General features: G+C 34.3%; 1 protein-coding gene and 1 long non-coding RNA gene across 2 annotated transcripts; both read left to right on the top strand.

The window, feature by feature from the left end:
- Window positions 1-12723: 12723 nt before the first annotated feature.
- On the top strand, window positions 12724-13296 carry LOC121207618 (uncharacterized). The gene is made up of 2 exons (XR_005902717.1): window positions 12724-12893; window positions 13182-13296. It is a non-coding gene; the product is annotated as an uncharacterized lncRNA (long non-coding RNA).
- A 1921-nt stretch (window positions 13297-15217) lies between these two features.
- LOC121207617 (putative lipid-binding protein AIR1) lies at window positions 15218-15858 on the top strand. The gene has a single exon (XM_041077970.1). It carries the CDS (start codon window positions 15286-15288, stop codon window positions 15688-15690), a length of 405 nt encoding a protein of 134 aa, XP_040933904.1. The 5' UTR covers window positions 15218-15285; the 3' UTR covers window positions 15691-15858.
- Window positions 15859-19156: the final 3298 nt, after the last annotated feature.

The following is a 19156-nucleotide window of genomic DNA, read 5'->3' as shown; positions in this document are numbered from 1 at the left end:
AGGGTCATGGGGAGAATAGAAATACCTTTGTTGATTGAACCAACTACATATGAGGTGGACTTCTTAGTGATGGATATTAAACCCTCCTACAACTGCTTGTTAGTGAGACCTTGGATACATTCGGTAGGGGTACTGCCTTCGTCGCTACATCAGAAGTTAAAGCTAGTATCAGAAGGTCAGTTGATAACGATAAATGTCGAAGAGGATATTATTGCAATTGTAACCAATGACACGCCATATTTAGAGACAGATGATGAAGCAAACGAATGTTCTTTTTGGTCTTTGGAGTTTGTAAATGTAACATTTATCACTGAAGGGAGCAAGATTTTGGCGCCAAAAACATCTAAAACTATAAGGATGGGTCTACAGTTGATGATAAGAAAGGGAACTTTACCAGGAAAGGGACTTGGGAGACATCTCCAGGGAAAAGTTAAGGTCCCAATGTTAAGGGCAAACATGATCGCTTTGGTTTAGGGTTTAAGCCAGATGCGAGACAAAGAAAGAAGGAGTTGGAAAAAAAGGCAGGAAAGAAGAAGAGAACATTTGAGTGGTGAAAAAATCAAGTGGGAACCCATGATAATTCCTCACATATCCAAGATTTTCATATCGGAAGGGTTTATTCATCCTGAGCAAAGGATGCCAGGGAAAGAAAACATTGAAGAAATGTTGAGAAATGTTCACATCAATGCCATATTTTAAGAAGCAACTAAAGAAGGGACCTTGTCAAATATCCGTCATTATGAACCTGGGAGTGTTCTGGACAACTAGACTGCAGAAGAAATTCCTGCAGTATTTAGAGCTTACTAAGAGTAATGTTCAAAACACACTTGTTGCTTTAAGCCTAGTGGCAATAAGAATTTTTTTTTGTGAAATAGGCTCATGTTCAAGCATTATTATTTTAATAAAGTACATCTTTGCTATCATTTTGAACGAATATTCTTTCATTCTTTCCATACAAATAATTATTTTAGATCCCTCCATACGAGCAATTATTTCAGATTCTTTCAAATCGTTCTTTTATTTCATTCATAATCATACCATACAAATAATTATTCTTACATTCATTCGATTCTTTGGATATTCTTTTGTACCTACAATAGGTTCCCGGATATCAATGACATGAGTGAGGCTGATACTAACTTAGAATCTCCTTTTAAGCAAGACTTGTGTTTAGAGGGATCCCAGGACTTTGAAGATGACATAAACTATGGCTTATCCCCGGATTTGTTAAGGATGGTAGAGCAAGCCGAGAAACAAATTCTACCTCATAAGGAGATAGTGGAGATTGTGACTTTAAAAGAAGGAAAGGTAGTAAAAATGGGAACATGCATAATCGAAGAAACGAAGCAAGACCTTGTTGGGTTACTTAAAGAATTCAAAGATGTCTTCGTGTGGCCATACCAAGATATGCCTGGGTTAAGCACTGATATTGTAGTACATCGCCTTCCCATAAAAGAAGATTGCAAGCCAGTTCAGCAGAAACTTCGAAGGATGAGGCCAAACATTGTGCTAAAAATAAAGGAGGAAGTCAAAAAGCAATTTGATGCTGGATTCCTGCAGGTTATCAAATACTTAGAATTGGTAGCCAACATTGTGCCTGTTCCTAAGAAAGATGGAAAGGTACGAATGTCTGTGGATTATAGAGACTTAAATAACGCTAGCCCAAAGGACAACTTCCCTTTGCCTCACATTGATACTCTAGTGGATAATACGGTAGGCTACTTATTGTTTTCCTTTATGGATGGCTTCTTGGGATATAATCAGATAAAGATGCATCCTGAAGACATGGGAAAGACTACCTTCATAACCTTGTGGGGTACATTCTGTTACAAGGTGATGTCGTTTGGGCTGAAGAATGCAAGAGCAACGTATCAAAGGGCTATGGTGACCTTGTTCCATGATATGATGCACAAAGAGATCAAATTTTATGTCGAGGATATGATCGCCAAATCCCAAACCAAAGAGGAACACCTCCAAGTTCTGAGAAAGTTGCTCTTGAGGTTGAAAAAAATTCAACTAAAGTTCAATCCAACAAAATGTACTTTTGGAGCTAGATCGGGAAAACTGCTAGGCTTTATAGTCAGTGAGAGGGGAATTGAGATTAAATCAGACAAAGTACGGGCTATACAAGAATTACCTCCACCACGTACTCAAAAAGAAGTTTGAGGCTTCTTTGGAAGGCTAAATTACATTGCTCGATTCATTTCACAATTAACTGAGAAATGTGACCCCATATTTCATCTTCTTAAAAAACACGACCTAGGTGTATAGGATGATGAATGCTAAAAAGCTTTCGATAAGGTTAAAAAGTACTTGTCAAGTCCCCCAGTGCTGTCACATCTAAGCCTAGATAGGCCATTAATACTGTATTTAACAGTGTTTAATAACTCTACGGGATGTGTACTTGGTCAACATGATGAGCCAGGAAGAAAAGAAAAGGCAATATATTACCTCAGCAAGAAATTTACTGAGTGTGAATTGAGATATTTGCTGATTGAGAAATTGTGTTGCGCTTTAATCTAGACAACTCAGAGGTTGAGGCAATACATGCTGTACCATACGACCTGGCTAATCTCGAAGTTGGACCTTCTAAAATATATGATGGAGTCAAATGCTTTGCACGGAAGGATGGCTAGATGGCAAATTTTTCTCTCTGAATTTGATATAATCTATGCGAGCCAAAAGGCCGTGAAAGGGAGCGCAATAGTAGATTTTCTGGCCAGCAGAGCTCTAAAAGATTATGAGCCCTTGAATTTTGAGTTCCCCAATGAAGAGCTAATGTCTGTGGCAGCTACTGAAAAGGACGATACAAAAGATCACCTTTGGAAATTGAAATTTGATGGAGCCTCAAATGGAGATCATTATCCATTCATATATAAATTGGATTTTGATTGCAAAAATAATATGGTAGAGTATGAGGCATGTATCATGGGACTTTGTGCAGCCATAGAACGCAAGGTCAAAGTGCTGGAAGTATACGAAGATTCTGCACTAGTGATCTACCAATTTAAAGTTGAATGGGAGACAAGAGACTCCAAATTGATCAATTATCGAAGGTTAGTTTTAGGGTTAATCGAGGAGTTTAATGATATTACCTTCAATTATCTCCTGCGAGACGAAAACCAGATGGCAGATGCTTTGGCTACTTTGGCTTCCATGATCAAAGTGGACAAACAAGAATATGTAAAACCTATTCAGATGAGTATTTACGAGGCCCCATCTCATTGTTACAACATAAAGGAAGAAGAGAGAGATGACCACCCTTGGTATCAAGATATATTGCGATATGTGAGAAATCGTGAGTATCCTAACCAGGCAATTGAGAATGATTAAAGGACGTTGAGAAGACTAGCCTATGATTATTTCTTTGATGGAGAGATCTTGTACAAAAGAAGAAAGGATCAGGTACTATTGAGATGTGTGGACGCTGTTGAAGCTAAGAAAATTTTGGAAGAAGTCCACGAGGGTATTTGTGGAATGCATGCTAATGGTTTCACAATGGCAAGACAAATTATGAGATTTGGATATTACTGGTCTACCATAGAGGGAGACTGCATCAATTATGCTAAGAGGTGTCACAAATGTCAAATCTATGTAGACAAAATTCATGTACCTCCTTCGCCTTTGCATGTTATGACTTCCCCATGGCCTTTCTCTATGTAGGGCATGGATGTGATTGGACCAATATAGCCAAAAGCTTCTAATGGGAATCGATTCATCTTTATGGTAATCGACTACTTTACCAAGTGGGTAGAGGCAGCTTCATATGCCAATGTTACAAAATCGGCAGTAAGCAAATTCTTAAAGAAGAAGATCATATATCGATATGAAATATCGAAGAGGATCATATCTGACAATGCATTGAACTTGAACAATAGCACAATAGCTAAGGTCTACAGTTAGTTCAAGATCAGACACCACAACTCGTCACCGTATCGCCTGAAAATGAATGGGGTAGTGGAGGTAGCCAATAAAAACTTTAAGAAGATCGTAGGGAAAATGGTTGAGACTTATAAAGATTGGCACGAGAAGTTACCATTTTCTCTCTTCTCTTATCGAACATCTGTCAGGACCTCCACCGGGGCAACGCCTTTCTTTTTGGTCTACCGAATGGAGGCGGTTATGCCTATCGAAGTCAAGATTCCTTCTCTCAGATTTTTATCATAAGTGAAGGTGGATGAAGCAGAATGGATCCAGTCTCAATATGATCAGTTGAATTTGATAAAAAAAAGAGGTTAAGAGCTATCTGTCATGGCCAGATGTACCAAAAACAAATGATGCGAGCCTATGACAAAAAGTTCGTCCAAGAGAATTTCATGAGGGGGACCTAGTATTGAAAAAGATCTTTGGGGACCTAGTATTGAAAAAGATCTTTCCCATACAAAAAGATTTTAGAGGGAAATGGATGCCAAACTGGGAAGGACCTTATGTGGTAAAGAAGGCTTTCTCTAGAGGGGCACTAATTTTGACTGAAATGGATGGGAAAAACTTGCCCAATCCTGTGAATTCAGATTCAGTCAAGAAGTGCTATACTTAAAAAGGGAAAGAGGCCAAAGTGAAAACCCACAAAGGGCGCTTTGAGACCTTCTAAAAAAAAGGGGCCAAGGTGAAAACTCACAAAGGGCGCTTTGAGACCTTGTAAAAAAATAAAAATAAAAATAAAAAGATAAAAATGAGAGGCCAAGGTGAAAACCGGCAAAGGGTGCCTTGAGACCAAAGGGGATTTGAGTTGAAAACCCGAAAAGGACGGCTCAAATTTTGATCAAAGATGGGGAAGGCAGTGATCTTACTATACCTGAATTAACAAGGAAAAGGGTATGCTGCATCTTGGGGCATTGACAAAGCACTTCTGATCTACTAAACACATGTCAAGTTTAAATTGGTCTTTAAGAAGTTCGTACAGAGAAACTCAGGTTGTGATATCAGGGGTACTTAGTCTTCATCTTATTCATAATGAATTGGCTATCTTTGAAATATTTTTCCTTTTCAAGATATGCATTCCCAATCAATTTCCATTTTTATTTTTCTATCTTTGATAAATTATTCACTTCGAGCTATGCTCCAATTCAATTCCATTATTATCCACTATTATGATTTGTTGCAAGCATGTTGCAGTGAAATAATGATTAATGGACTAATAATACTTTCACAAAAGGATTTTCACATATTACTTTAGAAGATTCTAAATAATACAAGAACATGAAACAGGACTATTGTTTAGAACTTACCAGGCTTAAGGTTTGGAAACATCTAAAAAGGAGGCGTCTAAATCGAGGCTATCTCTTCAGATTTTTGAACAAAATATCATGGTAGGATTGAAGCTTTAATGAACAAGCAAATAAGGTTCACCAGGCATTACGAGGAGATCATTCTTGGAGATGAAAAGCCTACATTCATGCATAAATATCTGGTCATGACACCCAGAAAATGGTGCAATAAACCAAAATGATGAAAGAAGATTTAGATTTGGGTTATTATATTTAGATAGTACAAACTTTATGTCCTAGAGGTGCATGGAATAGACCCTGAAGTTATAATGGGGCAAACATGTTGAATAGAATATGATTGTTTATTCATGTTTCTTGTTAGAAAAGTTATCCGAGTAAGATGGCAGTATACTACGACATTGATAGAGCCTTGATGAGCAATGAGTGACAACACCCAAAATATTAAAGAAGGATCATTCTCATGACATTTCTGCAATCATTTAGTTAGGAGCATTTGATTCATTCCAATCATGGAATCCTAATCATTTGCATAAGCATAAGCACATAAAACTGATTCTACAAGACAGGTTCCCTAGAGGACGGTGTAGCAATATCGGTGAATTCAGCAAATCTTGTCTTCTTGAAGTTGCAGTGAAGTAGATTGAAGATACCAACCTTGCCTCCCTGAGTTTGCAGCGGAGTAGACTGAAGAAAGTAGATCTTGTCTTTTTGAAGTTGCAGTGAATCAGATCGAAGATACCAGCCTTGCCTCCCTGAGTTTCCAGTGGAGCAGACTGAAGATAGTAGATTTTGTCTTTCTAAAGTTACAGTGAAGCAGATTGAAGACACTAGCCTTGCCTCCCTGAGATTGTAGCGAAACAGATTGAAGACAATAGATCTTGTCTTCCTGAAGTTACGATGAAGCAGATTGAAGCCATTATCCTTATCTCCCTGAAGTTGTAGCGGAGTAGGATAAAAATGCACAAACCTTATTTCCCAGAAGTTGTAGTGGAGCAGGTTAAAATTACCCATTCTTTGAAATTCTAGTGGAGTAGATTGAAGTTACCAGCTTCTTCTCCCTGAAAATACATTAGAGCTGTTCAAAGCCACCATCTTTATCTCCCTGAAGTTGCAGTGGAGCAGGAAAATAAACAAACCTTATCTTCCTAAAGTTGCAGTAGAGAAGGTTAAATACTATCAGTTCTTACCTCCTTGAAGTTCTAGTGGAGTAGATTGAAGTTACAAATATCTTTTCCCTGAAATTACATTGGAATGGATAAAAGAACTATTTCCTATACCCCTGAAGACACAGTGGGAAAGAATGAGGTTATTCAAGGAAAAGATGTGCCAAGAAGGCAAGATTCAGCAAGATCAGACAAAATTGGCCCTTTTAGAGTCTTTACTCCATTCCTGTTACACGACAATGAGCAAAGAGGGGTAGCTGTAAAAAGCCCATTTCGCCCGGACTCATACAAAAAATAAAAACCAAAAAATAAATAATAAACCAAATTATTTAAAGGATTTAATGTCCATTTACAACAGTATTTCAAAACGCCAAATTCATTTTGGGCCCAATTAAACCCATATCTCACACAAAGCCCGAGCTAATTCAAAACCTAAATAGGCTTAGTCTAATTCAAGGTCAGACCTAAATAAGCAAAGCCCGATTAGCCTAAGTTTTGATAGATCCAAGTACAAAGGCCTAAAAATAATAACCCAAATCTAAAATGGACCTTTGGCCCAATAGTCCAAATCAAAATTGACCCAAAAGGCCCAATGACTAAATTTCTTTCAGAAACCCTAAGGGTTTCTGAAGCTCCCTCGCGCCACAGCAATGGCCTCCAGCCCCAACAGCTCGACTTCAAGGTAGGCTCATAGGGCCCAAGCAGGGTGAAGCTTCTGGAAACCCTTGCGTTGCTGTACCTGCAACAAACTAACAAGCCATAGCAAATACACAACAACAAACCCAACAACAGAGAAATAACAGAAAATATAAAAAATGATATTGTAATTTCATTTTTTTCGGCTACTATAAGGCCGATTGTAAACTTTGTAAATAAAAAAGGGCATACTGAATACAAATACAAAGGAAATTAAAAATCAGTTTTTGAAAGGTGATTTTAGATCTCATTTTTTTATTTTGTTTTTATTTCTTTGATCTTTATTTACTGTGTGTAAATATATATATATAAAAGGGGAGGGACTTATCTTTATAATGGCGCCTTCGAATCCTTATTTGCTTCGTCATAGTCGAAGCTTAAATGGGGATTATGAGGTTTGAGAGTGGCGAAACCTTTAGATATGTTTTCAAATAGGGTTAAAATAGGCCTTCGCATGATGCTATCCACTGATTACGGTGGCGAAATGGTGGTTGGATGGAGTACCTTTTTGGTTCAGCCGAATAAGTGGAGTGAAAGAATTTAAGGTTTTTTATTTTGATTTTTTTAAAGTGGCTAGGTGTTTTGTTTTTGGGTCTTTATTTTTGTTTTTATAAAGAGCATGAAATGGCATCATTTAGGGCTTGTTTTAGTGGCTCCAAAACGGTGCCGTATAGGCCATACTCGATTTGACTTGACCCGATATCCATGAGGACCGCGTATTTTATCAAAAAGGGATATTTATGCGATTAGCCCCTATCTTTCGCACTGTTCTATGATTGGGCCCTATTTCTATTTTCTTTTTTTTAAATTATTCCCTGGAATTTGTGCGCCATTTCAACTTAGTCCGTGTCTAAACGCTGCGTTTTGGGGATTTGGGGCATTTGCATTTTTAATTTCCTTTTGTTTACACGCATTATATTTTAGTCATCAATGTTGTTTTAATATTTTTATTTGTTTGCAAATTATCTTTTTAATTTTGTTTTTATTTCAATTGAGTCCTTCTCCTTTAAATTTCAGTTTTCTGTAAAAATGTTTTTGTATTATCTATTTTAAATTATTTTATGAAAAAGGTCATTGTCCATTTTCTTATATATTAAATTATTTTATATTAATGATAATTTTTTTTAAATTTTGTTTTAATAAATAGCTTACTGACATATTTTGTATATATCATTATGTTGAATCCATTGTTCTTTATATTTTCTTCTGTATGTTTTTTGAATTGTTTTATTTATTTATTCTTAAAATTTTCTTTTATGTATATTCTTTATTTTAAATTATTATGTGATGACTATTTTAAACACTTTTATATATTATTATCTTATTTATGTATATAATTTGTATTAAATTATTTTTATACACCAAGATTTAAAGGATTGCATGTACCGGGATGACCATGAGTGATTCTGCCATTATGGTACACATCTCCGGGATGAATATAAACGGGGTTTTCGACATTGTGAGAGCTTACAAAAGCAAAGAAAAGAAGGTTAAGAGAAAGAACAAGAGCAGTTGATGCTTTAACATTAGAAGCCATTTCCCAAAAGAAAATGATTTGAAGTGATTGATAAAATGAGTTTTTTGTTGGTGAGAAATTAAGCTGAAACTGCCGATGAAGGTGGCAAAGGGAGCAAAGGGTTTTTATAGCTGGAATGTATGAACTTTGAAGCCTTTTTAGAACTAGAAAATGGGAGGCACTAAGTCGGATTAATTGGAGAATCTTGGATCTTGGAGTATCTGTTTGGCTGGCAACTATATATATAAAATTCTCCCACGTCTATGATGGATGATATCTTTATCACAAGGCATTTTTAATCGATTTAATTAGTAACATGAGTACAACGCTGTTAATATATGTATATATATATTCCATTTGCAGACATGCATGGACTAATTAAGGTTTCTATTATAAATATTTATATGTCAAAATCTTTGACCTGCTCAAAGGGAGTAATGGTGTGATAAACTTCTGGTTTTGCAGCATCAAATGTTACCGATATGGTTGAGAGTGGCGCATTGAAGGTTTTAATTCAGAGTTAATGTTTAAAGATTGGTGTTCGATTGAAGATAAAATTGATCGTGGTTGCTGCACACTTTCTTCAAGTGAATTGAAATTAGGATGTACAGAGTTGGTAATGTCTCTTTTTCGAAAACGGATAAGCACGGTAACATGATGGCTTTTGCACTGGTAGTTACAAGGAACAAATCGAAGACATAGCTGATTTGGCTTTCACGTATTTACGATGAAGCATATCTAAGATGATTTGTCGTCTCTGTAGTGTCAAAGAACAAATCGAAGTCTGGCATCTCTACTTCAATAGAGAGCAGATACATAGCAGATCTCACCTTCAGATGTTTATGCTGAAGCAGATCCAAGATGGTTTGGTATCCTTGTGCTTACAAGGAACAAATCGAAGACATAGCTGATTTAGCTTTCACGTATTTACGATGAAGCAAATCTAAGATGATTTGTCGTCTCTGTAGTGTCAGAGAACAAATCGAAGTCTGGCATCTCCACTTCAATGGAGAGCAGATACATGGCAGATCTCACCTTCAGATGTTTATGCTGAAGCAGATCCAATATGGTTTGGCATCTTTGTGCTTACAAGGAGCAAATCGAAGACATAGCCGATTTGGCTTTCACGTGCTTACGTTAAAGCAAATCTAAGATGATTTGGCATCTCTGTATTGTCAGGGAACAAATTGAAGAAGTTAATTTGGCGTCTCTGTGTTCGATGGGGAGTAGATTGAAGATATCAACATAACAATCTTGAGTTTGCAAGGAGCAGATTGAGGACCATGAAGTCTGAAGCTGGCGAGCCCGGGCAAAATTGGTCCTTTTATAGTCTTTGCTCTATTCCTGTTACACAGCAATGAGCAAAGAGGGGCAGCTGTAGACACTCAATTTTGCCCAGCCCATTTCAGTATTTAAAATAATAAACCCCCAAAAAAATGAAGTCCAAGTTCAGTCCAGAATTACAAATATAATTTGGCCCGATCGGAATGACCCATTACTTGAAAAGATCTAAGGTCCATCTACAAGCTTGACTCATATGGAAATATAATCTTCAATGATATGCAATCTTAGATGTGATATGCAATCTTAGATATGATACAATCTTAGATATGATTGCAATCTAAGATATGATACAATCTTAGATATGATTGCAATCTTAGATATGATTGCAATCTTAGATATGATTGCAATCTTTGATATGATATACAATCTTAGAAGTTATGATTTTGTAATCTTGAAGATTTAATTTGTAGATATCCTTTAATCTTAACCGTTGATGTAATTGATCTGTACTGTTGGATTTGGGGAGGCTCAACTATAAATAGAAGCCTCTCCCTTCATTGTAAAGGACTTGAGTTTTGGGAAGCAATAAGAATTCTTGAGAGCATTCACTCAAATTTCCCTCCCTCTTGCGTTCTTACTCTCTGTGGTTTGTTCTTATTTTATTCTTCGTCTATCTTAGTTTTTCAACCCTTTTTTATTTTAATTTTTTCATTTTTCAAATATGTATATTTTTTCCTATCTTTTATACATTTGATTATGTATTTTATATATCATAATATTTAACCTTTTTATATAGTTTATTTTCAAATATATATTTTCTATGCATGTATATATATTATATAATCATTTCATTATAAATATAAATTCTTTTACATATTTGATGTTTTATACATTATTTTTCTAAACCAATATATTTTATATATTTTATATAATTATTATTCTTATAAATATATTTTTATTATATATTATATTTTAAATTTATTATTAAATATCACATTTTTTTATATGCTCAGTCTATTTATCAATTCATATTATACATATATTTTTAAAACTTATGTTTTTTTTATTATTATACAATATTTGTTTTTACTTTAGAATTAATGTATTATTGTTATGTTATGTATTTCATATGTTATGTAATAACTTAGACTTTTATAATTTACTTTCAAATGCATATTTTTATATATGTACATTGATATATTGTATTATATGCATCATTTCATTTATTAATCCATTCATGTGTACATTAAATTATTGGATTGTATATTTTATATTTTATGTAGATTCTATTTATCCATTTGCTATGCATGTCATCTATTTTTACTCATACATATTTTACACATTAATATTTACCATGTTTTTTATATTATTTAATGTTTTATTTATGATATATTGTATATAATTAGTGCATTTATTATGCTTTCTTTTGGGTATATTCCTATTTGCTTAGCATGATTATTTTTATTATTCTATTTTACCCTCTATATAGTAATTGCATTTATATAAAGTGTTATAATACTTTGTAATATACGCTATTTGAATATCTATGTTTCGTAATATAGAATTGTCACTCTAAAAGGTCATTTAAAACAATATTTAAAAGTTTTATAAAAATAAAAAAGGCAATGCTTAGTATTTGAAAGCTTCGAGAAAAGTAGTGCCCTAACTTATTGGGTTGCAACTTTTCTCGTTGAGTTCGAATAGTCAAGTGCCCTTATAAGTTTTTAAGATTTTCAAAATAGAAGCAACTGTCTTGGAATTTCAAAGTGTTGTGTCCTAACTTATTGGATGTGGCGATTTGTCGTTTCGAGATAGGGATTTCCAAAAGATTGACTTAGTGTCAATGTTTTGATACGAGTGAACCCAAATTTTCAAAATCAAAGTATTTTAAAGAGGATTACATCTTAAAATTTTTTAAATTTCCGACATTAAAGACATTTGATAATCAAATAGTTACCAATTTTTGGGCTTTACGAGGGTGTTAATCCTTCCTCGTACGTAACCGACTCCCGAACCCATTCTTTTATTTCGTGGACCAAAACTAATGATTTTAAAACAAAATGTTTTAAAGGTGATCCAATCACACCTAAAAAGATTGGTGGCGACTCCTGTTTTCGTTTTTTAAAATCGATTCCCATTTTCCAAAACTCGATTTGAAAATGGTTTCGACAATAATATATAAAAATAACATGTGCTAAAACATATAATATAGATATAAATAATATATATATAAAATATATAATAAAAATTAAACATATATAATAATATAATAGATTAAATATAGTAAAATAAATAATATATATAATGAAAATACATACAACATATAGTAAAATGCAAATATAAAAATATATGATGAACAAATTTTTTTTAAAAAAATTACAATATATTGGATATATAAAAAAATAATATATTCTATTTAATAATAAAAATTGAATTTAATTGAAAATTCCGGGGTTAATTGTAAAATAATAAAAAACATTTGGACTTAATTAAAACACAAGCTGGAACAGAGGGACTCATTGGGTAATTAAACCCTAATCCTCAAAACGGCACCGTTTCCAGAATGAATTTTAAAGGCTGTTTGGACTAAATTAAAACAAATATAAAAGATTAAGGCCAAATTAAAATAAAAATAAAATGCAGTTGAAAAAATTAAAAAAACAGAAGGATCAATTGGGCAATTTGCCCATTCTCCAAAAACGCACAGATCCTCCCCAGGTCATCGGGTCAACGTGCGGATCCTCCTTGGAACGACGCCGTTTTAAAGCTTATTGCTTTAAGCTAAATGGCATCGTTTTAATAAGGCTATATATAAGCCAATTTTAGCTTAAAAAATCACCTTAACCTGGTTTTAAACAAAAAAAAAAAAGAATCCTCTGAAAGAGGAATGAGGAAGGGGCTCTCAGCGCTCTGTTGAACTTCTGTCTCCGATCTCTCACGCGCTCACGCGCCACCACGCACTGTGGTCGGAGGGTCAAAACCTTCCCCCTTTTCAGCGAAAGTCAGGTAATCTCTTTTCCTTTTTACCATTTGTAATATATGTTAAAATATTCACCTTTGTATTCGATTGGCTACTGGTATTGTAAGTCGATACTACTGTGCTCTGTTGAATTTGTTTGTATATTTCTCTCTTCGTAAATCGTGTGTATATTATTGTCTTTGTAAAAAATCGGGGATCCTTTTTTACAATGAAGGTATTCGGGCTTTATAGCCATTGTTTACAGTGTATTTACATCTTTATTTTATTTCCTTCCCATATTTGTTGATTCTACTCCCTCTTGTTTCCTTTTGCAGGTGATCGAAGAGAAGAAAGGGCACTGATCACGGCGTCGATTTGCGTCTCAACGAGATACAGGGCCTGGAATCACGGCACCTATGAAGGGTAGCTGAAACCACGCAAGGTGAAACGGCGTGACTGAAGAAACGTTGATGGGGGCGTGATCGATGGTGGCCTTGATTCGGGAGCTGGACAGACGCTCCCCGAATCTTCTACAAGCAGTGACAGCTCAAGGAGGAAAAGGCAGAAACCCTAGGGTTCCCTGCCTTAATGTAATAGTTTGGGCCAATTGGGCCACTTTAGTTCTGGCTAGGCAGGGTGTAATGGGTACCTAGTAATTTAGCTGGGTTTTGGGTTTGGGTTTAGGCTAGTTGGGTTTTAACTTTTGGGCTGTAAAAGGATTGTATAATAAATAAACATTTATTTATTATTTTTTTTGTTTTCAATTTTAAAGCCCGGGCAAATTTTGGTTATTACACTCACAATGTCGAAAACACCGTTTATATTCATCCCGGAGATGTGTACCATAATGGCAAAATCACTCATGGTCATCCCGGTACATGCAATCCCCTAAATCTCGGTGTATGCATTGGCCTGTTGGGTTTGGTGGATGTTAATCTCGGAAACGTACCTACAGAACCATGTTGCAGCGTGATTGAAGGATTGGTCGATCTTGAAGCTGCAGTTTGCCTTTGCACTGCTGTCAGAGCCAATTTGTTGGGCATTCCCATCGACCTTCCTATTTCATTGAGCCTCTTATTCAATAAATGTGGAAGAGAAGTAGCTACGGAATACATTTGCAGCCCTTAAATAGCCTTCTTCCCCACATTGTTTGATTTAATTGTGTCTTGAAGTTTCCGTTTTTTATTTGTTCCATTTTTTTATGTTTCCTTTCTGATTAACTCTTTGTATTGTTGCTCATGAGTTGAGGAAGGCTTTTCAACCTTCCCTTTCATTTTTTTTCTAAATAAAATGAAAATTTTATTTCAACAAAAAATTCTATTTTATCATAATGAGTTTGAATGGGTGTTTTAAGGGGGAAAACTCTTAATTAATATTTTCAACATTATTTTTAATGTTATATGACTGTCAAGTGGATTTTTTATTTCAAAGTGTCAAACCAGTGAATTTAATAGAAGAATTTTTTTTTGCTCAATCAAGAAATTACAAATTTCAGCATTTGCAAGAAATGCAACCATGTTACAAAATGCAAACATTCCCCCATCAAAAAAGACCCTTACCCAAGTACCAAAACCAACCACAAACTTGTAACAACAAACAATCACCCACCAGAACCCCAAAATCCCCATCTGTTAAACAAAACTCAAAACAAAAACAAAAAACTAACACAAGAAAACCTGATAACTCCACATAACAGCTTACCAACTCGCCTGAAGAAACACAACTACAACACTCCAAAAATCACTACCATTCCTTAAACATACCAAGCCTTTTCAACCCTGTAACCGCCAGTGCAAAAGCCATCATGTTACCGTGCTTATCCGTTTTCGAAAAAGAGACATTACCAACTCTGTACATCCTAATTTCAAATCACTTGAAGAAAGTGTGCAGCAACCACGATCAATTTTATCTTCAATCGAACACCAATCTTTAAACATTAACTCCGAATTAAAACCTTCAATGCGCCACTCTCAACCATATCGGTAACATTTGATGCTGCAAAACCGGAATTTTATCACACCATTACTCCCGTTGAGCAGGTCAAAGATTTTGACATAAATATTTATGACAGAAACCTTAATTAGTCCATGCATGTCTGCAAATGGAATATATATATATACATATATTAACAGCGTTGTACTCATGTTACTAATTAAATAGATTAAAGATGCCTTGTGATAAAGATATCATCCATCATAGACGTGGGAGAATTTTATATATATAGTTGCCAGCCAAACAGATACTCCAAGATCCAAGATTCTCCAATTAATCCGACTTAGTGCCTCCCATTTTCTAGTTCTAAAAAGGCTTCAAAGTTCATACATTCCAGCTATAAAAACCCTTTGCTCCCTTTGCCACCTTCATCGGCAGTTTCAGCTTAATTTCTCACCAACAAAAAACTCATTTTATCAATCACTTCAAATCATTTTCTTTTGGGAAATGGCTTCTAATGTTAAAGCATCAACTGCTCTTGTTCTTTCTCTTAACCTTCTTTTCTTTGCTTTTGTAAGCTCTCACAATGTCGAAAACCCCGTTTATATTCATCCCGGAGATGTGTACCATAATGGCAGAATCACTCATGGTCATCCCGGTACATGCAATCCCCTAAACCTCGGTGTATGCGTTGGCCTGTTGGGTTTGGTGGATGTTAATCTCGGAAACGTACCTACAGAAACATGTTGCAGCGTGATTGAAGGATTGGTCGATCTTGAAGCTGCAGTTTGCCTTTGCACTGCTGTCAGAGCCAATGTGTTGGGCATTCCCATCGACCTTCCTATTTCATTGAGCCTCTTACTCAATAAATGTGGAAGAGAAGTAGCTACGGAATACATTTGCAGCCCTTAAATAGGCTTCTTCCCCACATTGTTTGATTTAATTGTGTCTTGAAGTTTCCGTTTTTTATTTGTTCCATTTTTTTATGTTTCCTTTCTGATTAACTCTTTGTATTGTTGCTCATGAGTTGAGGAAGGCTTTTCAACCTTCCCTTTCATTTTTATTCTAAATAAAATGAAAATTTTATTTCAACAAAAAATTCTATTTTATCATAATGCGTTTGAATGGGTGTTTTAAGGGGGAAAACTCTTAATTAATATTTTCAACATTATTTTTAATGTTATATGACTGCCAAGTGGATTTTTTATTTCAAAGTGTCAAACCAGTGAATTTAATAGAAGAATTTTAATTGCCGTGACTGTTGGACTTGAATTTCTAAATCCATAAAATACGGAGACTAGATTCCTCAAAATAAGCGTACAGATACTTGAGCATATTTTAACTTTCCAATTTTTATTTTAAAATTTGGTACAAACAATTAATCAATCCAACGCGAAGAGTGAAAACCGTACTAGTTTGTGTAAAAATATTGATTGCGTATTTTTATATTTCAGTTTTTTCCCTAAATACTCATGTATACAAATTTTACTTGAAACTCTATTCTAATGTGCAATGTTATACATAAACTTTGATTTTGTGTAATTTGATTTGATTCAATTTTTATAAATCACTAGCACCATTAGCAATGTAACACCATTTTATATGTACATGTTGCATACACAAATATTTATATTTATGTGATGTAAAATAAAATAAATCGATGTATTTATTTCTTTAAATATATATAGTTGAATTAAAATCAAAGTTTCAAGAATACATTTGAACCACGATTAAATTTTCATGTGCATAATTGCACCAAATTAAAGTTGATGTATCAAAGTGCACTTTGAATCAAATTTCATGTACAATTTTGAGTTTTAATCATTTATTTAGAGATCAGCCACATTAAATATGTATACTTATTTCAAGTGTTTTACTGAGTTGGTGTGTAATGTGGGTTCCTATTTAAGTAATCAATTAAAGAAGGAAAAGTGCATGTGTTGAGCAGAGGGAAAGAAAACCTAAAAATATGGTAAATACACTTGTAGTCACATAGATAAGTTTCTCATTTTTTTCTTTTTTCACCTAACTATTAAAACTTAAAAAATGGTCGTTCAAATGTTAGACTTTTTCTTTTATGGTCACCAGCCATTAAATGGCTAATGGGAGGATGATGTAGCGGATTATAAAATTGACATAAAAGAAACTTTAAATCTCAACCTTTATACACCGTGCCAAATTAGTCTTGATTCTAAAAATTTAACCCTCAATGTTCTCACATTGTGTAATTTGGTCTTCTTCTTCTTTTTCAATTTTTCAATTCTTTGTGACCGTTTTACCTAAAAAGCTAAAAAATATATATATAAATCCATCAACTAAATTTGTTCGGAAATATAACAAAAACACTCGAAAATCCAAGATGATAATTTTCATCTTTTTTTCTTTCAAAATTATCCCTCAATATCACAAATAAAAGTAAAATTGCAAGAGAGAGAGAAACCTAATTACACAATGTTTAAATGTTGAAGGTTAAGATTTTTAGGATCAAGTCTATATTGGCACAATGTAGAAATGTTCAGGGTTAAAGTTGCTATTATGCCAACTGTAAAAGATGTCAAGTTATCTTTTCGTTAGTAATTTAACAGCTGGTGACCGAAAAAGAAAAATTCGAATAATTCGGTGACCAAAAAAGAAAATGTCAAATGGAGGTAAATTGAGCATTTAGGTTAAATTTTAGTACATTTTATAGTTTTTCTGATTAATTATATTTTATTTGAGTTTTATCATTTCCAGAGTTAGTTTGGATTCATGTGTTATCTTCCTCTCTATATTGTAGGTTTCAGATGAAGAATGGAGGGCCCGAAACACAGGGTAAAAAATAGTGAAGAGAAATCATTTGCTCCACCAAACTTGATTCAGTGTGGTGGAACACAATCTTCAATTAAGAATTTCAGATACTCCACTACGAATTCTATGTCTGGTGGAGCCAAGCAATTAATACCCTAAAAATAGAGGGTGATGTGATTAAGCGGAAAAGGAGAGGAAAATGAGTGAAAAAAAAAGCTAAGGAACAATTCTCTGACACCAAGGGGGACGTTAACCTTGCAAAGACGAGAAGAAAAAGAGATCTAGAACGCTTGCCTTTAGTTCGACAATCATTTTTATCTCTAGATTATTTTCCTTTTACTTTTTTTCTCAAAGCGAGTTTGTTATGAGTTTCTTCTTGTGATGTTTTCTCAATGCAACAAGAGCTAAAATCTATTTTCTTGGAATGATGATGAATCATACTTTTTAGTTAATTAAATATTTTGTCTTCAGTTGTTTCAATCTCTGTTAATTATTTATTCAGCTTTAAGCTTATTTAATCTGTTTCTCTGTCCACCAAGTTGTATTAATTTGGTGATCTTGATTTGTTGTAGAAGAGAAAAATTAAGGTTTAGATCTGGACTAAATAAATTAGGGTTAACTTTAGTAGCGCTGATGAATGAAAATAGATTAGGGTTAACTTTAGTAGCACTGACGAATTAGTTAATTTACAGCTAGGATAGGAATATACCTAATGCACAAATCAACCCAATACGTTTTTTTGTAGCACCTTTGCTCGATTTGCCTAGCATCGGAGTATAGCTGGTGGGGAAGGGGGATTAACTTAAGTCGATACTGGGAGGGTCTAGTTAATGCCACCTAATCATAGGTTAATAATTATGTAGACTGAACAATTGAATTTTTTGATAATTGATTAACTAAATTAGGTAAATTAGAGTTTCAAGATCTTTCAGAATTGATTGAGAAACTTAGTAATTTTCATTTTTTTTTGTAGTTTAGTGAAATCTCTTTAATTCCTTTATTTTAACTTTAGTAGTAATTAGAATTTCTTTTCTTGATCCGGATTAGATAAAATTGGTTAATTAGTATTTAGCAGCTTAGAATTTGGTCCTCATAGGAACGGTATCATCTTATCACTTTATTACTTGATCAGTACGTGCACTTACATAACAAATTTTTTCACAAGAAACCAAAAAATAAATTAACTAGTAGTGGAGTGGCGACTAGTTTTTTTTTTTTGCTCAATCAAGAAATTAAAAATTTCAGCAGTTGCAAGAAATGCAGCCATGGTACTAAATGCAAACATTCCCCCATAAAAAAAGACCCTTACCCAAGTACCAAAACCAACCACAAACTAGTAACAGCAAACAATCACCCACCAGAACCCCAAAATCCCCATCTGATAAACAAAACTCAAAACAAAAACAAAAAATAACACAAAAGAACCTGATAACTCCACATAACAGCTTACCAACTCGCCTGAAGAAACACGTGAAAGCCAAATCAACTATGTCTTCGATCTGCTCTCCGCCAATACAGAGATGCCAAATATGGTATCTTCGATCTACTCTCTGACAATACAGAGATGTCGAATCTGTTGTCTTCAACTTGT

The sequence above is a fragment of the Gossypium hirsutum genome, chromosome A10, assembly GCF_007990345.1.
Source record: "Gossypium hirsutum isolate 1008001.06 chromosome A10, Gossypium_hirsutum_v2.1, whole genome shotgun sequence".
Taxonomy (NCBI): Eukaryota; Viridiplantae; Streptophyta; class Magnoliopsida; order Malvales; family Malvaceae; genus Gossypium; species Gossypium hirsutum.
This window is presented reverse-complemented; position numbering and strand designations above follow the sequence as displayed.

Coding starts and splice junctions, on each gene's coding strand:
- LOC121207617 (XM_041077970.1), top strand. CDS start 15,286: ATGGCTTCTAATGTTAAAGCATCAACTGCTCTTGTTCTTTCTCTTAAC.